The 4,203-nt window shown below is 37.0% G+C and overlaps 1 protein-coding gene across 1 annotated transcript in view; it reads left to right on the forward strand.

The window, feature by feature from the left end:
• Sntg1 (syntrophin gamma 1) overlaps positions 1-4,203 on the forward strand; it is a 638,621-nt gene that overhangs the window by 318,984 nt on the left and 315,434 nt on the right. Inside the window, exon 4 of the mRNA XM_021222333.2 lies at positions 409-547. Within this exon, the coding sequence (XP_021077992.2) occupies positions 409-547 (139 nt within the window). The remainder of the gene's footprint in view (positions 1-408; positions 548-4,203) is intronic.

Consider the following 4,203-nt stretch of genomic DNA (forward strand, 5'->3'; position numbering starts at 1 on the left):
AGAGAGAGAGAGAGAGAGAGAGAGAGAGAGAGAGAGAGAGAGACTATATATACCACAAACTATAATACAAACCTTAAGAGGTTAAATTCTATACAAAGTAAAATGTGTTACCTTTATATTTAAAGTATTAAACAATAATTTCATAGTTTATCAGTATAATGCAGCATCTTTGATGCAGCCTGAGTCTCAGTGTGGTCTCTTTGTCATGGTCTCCATTATCTAAAGCTCCATATTCCTTGAAGTGGTTACCCAGTCTTTAGTGTCTCTGTGAATTCATGTGTGAGTGGCTGAGAGCATTGCTCTTAGCTTACAAGTATTATCCATCACATTTTTCTGTAAATAGTTTTGAGAATTATAACTTGTGAATTGAGCATTTTTTTTTTCCTTTCTTGCTCTTTCTATCTGAAGACGAAGACAGGTGTTTGCTTGCTACAAGATGGTAATCAAGAACCTTTTAAAGTCCGGTTACACCTTGCCAGAGACCTGTTGATGCTGCAGGAGCAGGATGTGCTGTGTGTGTCTGGTGAGCCTTTGTATTCTGGTGTAAGTAGCTCTTCCGTTGCCTTCTTTTTGCTTGTGCTTTTTGATGATGAAAACGCTTGTTCATAGACAACTCTGAACATATTTTCTCTTATTTTTGGAACCTAGTCAATGGTCCTGTGAATACTTTTTGTTTACACTGCTCAGTAAGCTATGCCCTTGTTTGAGAACACTGATTTGTGCCACAAGACAACACAGTATAGAGAATTCTCACTTTACTGAGTCCTGGCTGTCATATAACAGTGAGTGATAGCTGCATTTTCTTATCATGAAAGAGTAAAGGTCTCATTAAGATAGCACACTTTCAGGAGTGGTATTAAAAGTGATGGTAGAAATCATCCCCCAATGTCTGAAGAAAGAGAACCAAATTCACTAAATTCAGTGTGAATTATTTTCCCCTGAGACTGTGTCTAAATGGATCTGTAGATATTCAGGAGAGAATTATACAAGAACAGTTAACAAGGAACACTTACTGCTCTAACAGATGTGTGATGGTCTACTGAATCCAGCCTCAGGGGGAAAAAACAGAATCCAAAAACAAAATCTTGTTTTATAAAACCAATTAGGAAACATCTTAGTAGCATATCACACTTTGAAAGGCATCCTTAGGTGAGATTTTATTTTATTAGATAAAACATTAGTTATAAACAGTGCAAGTTCTACAGTCTACCGTTCATTATATTCCATTAGTAAAACACCATATCTACCTCATTGAAATATATCCACTCAAGGAGGAAATCTATAGAAAGCACGCCGCTTCTCAGCATGGAGACTTAATTTATGCTTTGCTGATAGACTTCCCCTGCAGAGTTATGAGGGTGATGAACAGTGCTGATTTAGAGTCATCATATCTTTTCTTACTAACACACTTTAGGAATCACACAAGGTCTGAAATCAATAGTTCTTTGCTAGTTTAAAATAAGGATCATTTTACAAACTGTTAACTATTTTTTTTTCTTTTTTACAATCCACTTAAATAATCCTAAATCATGGGCTCAATGTCAAGGCTGGCTAAACTGTTCTTGTGCGCTTGCTTACTAAGAGAGCAGTATTTGATTCCTTTCTTTTTGTTTTCTAGAGAAGAGGTATGATTCACTTAATCCTGAAATAAAAATATCTTAGATGTTGTAGATGATTGATTTTTTTTAAGTAAGTAAAATTTGTTACTTTATTGCTGAAATAATAGGATTGATGTGAAACTTGTCAATTAAAAGACCTCAAACACATGGATCCACTCTTTTTTTGCATGTAAATTGCAATATAAACTCAGAACGAAGAATGAAGGAGAAGGAGGAATTTTTCTCCTAGCAATTCCAATAAAGGCAAAACAAAATGTTCGATAAAATTCATCTATAAGAAACACTGTCAGCAAAATAAGAACAATGTTTTTGATACAGGGCTGTACTGAACACGGTCTACTAACTACAGCAAACATCTATTTAAAACTGCAATAAGTTGGTAATCATCATGAGCTTCACTTTGTCGAAACTCTCCTCTGGGTGCTCCAGCTGGGATAGCAATTCGGAGTGTTGGCACAGAATATGCTATTTATAAAGGAGCAAGCAGAACTGATGCATTTGCAGGTTTTAGGACTCGGTACAGAGAAAATTCTAGGAAGTCTACAACAGATGGAAAATGCAGAAACTTCCAAGACTTTGGATAAAAAAGAACAGCATCTTAAGATAATTATCTTTCCAAAGCAATCAAAATGAAATTTAACAAACTATAATTCATTTAAAGATGAATTTGACATGTGTGTAGTATCTATCCTGAATGCTGCAGAACCTGACAAATAAAAATAATTGAAGTAAAAAAGGGAGTAGAAGAAAACTAACAATGATTGACCTGAATTAAAGGTTACATATTGTTCAGATATATTCTCCCAAATACCACAAACCAGACTAAGCCACAACACAACTTCTATAGTAGTCAAAATCCTTTGTTTGGTGGCTTAGTTCCTGGGAGCTATGGGGTTACTGGTTGGTTCATACTGTTTTTTCCTCCTATGGGACTGCAAGCTCCTTCAGCTCCTTTGGTCCTTTCTCTATCTCCTCCACTGGGGACCTTGTGCTCAGTCCAATGGTTGGCTTAGAGCATCCACCTCTGTATTTTGTCAGGCACTGGCAGAGCCTCTCAGGAGACAGCTATATCAGGCTTCTTTCAGCAAGCACTGGTTGGCATCCACAATAGTGTCTGGGTTTGGTGACTGTATATGGGATGAATCCAGGTGGGCAGTCCCTGGATGGTCTTTCCTTCAGTCTCTGCTCCATACTTTGTCTCTATATCTCCTCCCATGGGTATTTTGTTCCCCTTCTAAAAAGGACCAAAGCGTCCATACATCGGTCTTCCTTCTTCTTGTGCTAAACCACCAACCAAAGAGTACACATGGAGGGATCCATGGCTCCAGCTGCATATGTAGCAGAGGATGGCCTTGTTGGACATCAGTGGGAGGAAAGGCCCTTGGTCCTGAGAAGGCTGGATACCTCAGTGTAGGGGAATGCCAGGAAAGGGAAGTGGGAGTGGGTGGGTTGGTTAGCAGGGAGAGGGGGGATGGGATAGGGTGGTTTTGGAGGGGAAACCAGGAAGGGGAGTAACATTTGAAATGTAAATAAAGAAAATATCTAACAAAAAAAGAAAGAGAAATAGTACTTTGTTTCACCGAAGTTCTATTATTCCCTGCTAACATTTGTTTTAACTGAAACAGGGTAAGGAGTCATTTCCTATGCCTAGTAGTAGGTAAATAAATACATTGTCTCTTTTGTCCAATGTCTACATAAAGGATCCCTTTAATCTTCTCTACATTATCTACCTATAAATCAATAAACAGTTGAAAAATGCTAATTTAGGAGTTTGTGAAGAACAAATGACTCAATGATGGTGAGTTGGTGAAAGAGAGAGCTGTTGGGCCAATTAATTACCAGAAACTTATTAATTACCTTACTTTATTCCACTAGAGTCCAATTTATATGTCACAAAGTATAAAATACTCACGTATATTTATTGAAGGGAAAAATAATAGTCAATATCCTCTAAACCAAAAGAAAAAAGTATATAATGCTTATACTTCTGGATTTCAAAACCAATGTAAAAGAGTATTCTTCTGCACTTGGACAAACAGAATTACTAACAAAACTGACATCACAAGAGTTATAAATGGTTTGAGTGCAAAACCCCTTATGGCTCCTCTATTTAAATTGCTGGGTTATGAAATGTCTAAGATCTGAAGTTTAGCCCAACGATGTCTATTGTGGTAGGCTTTAAGAAATACTTCCTGACTTTACTTCCTGTATTATTACTGCCTTTTGGTCTAGTGAGATGTCAGCAAGCTATGACATATATCTTTCACTTTTTCTCTACTATTATGAACTGTACTCACAATCCATGAAGCAAAATCAATCTTTCTGCTCTTAAGTTGTGTTGTCAGGGGTGATGGCCAGTCTTTCTTGTTAACCTGAGACACCAGGAGGGAATCTCAGTTAAATTGCTGACTCCATCAGATTGGCTCATAAACATGTCTGAGGGACATTTTCATAAGTATTAAGTAATATTGAAGGGTCCAGTCTAATGTGAGAAGTACCATTCCTAGGTAGGTGGGTCTGAGATAGACAATAAAGGTTATTTGGGGATATATATATCCATATATATATATACATATATATATAT

This window comes from Mus pahari, chromosome 22, assembly GCF_900095145.1.
Source record: "Mus pahari chromosome 22, PAHARI_EIJ_v1.1, whole genome shotgun sequence".
In the NCBI taxonomy this organism is placed as follows: domain Eukaryota; kingdom Metazoa; phylum Chordata; class Mammalia; order Rodentia; family Muridae; genus Mus; species Mus pahari.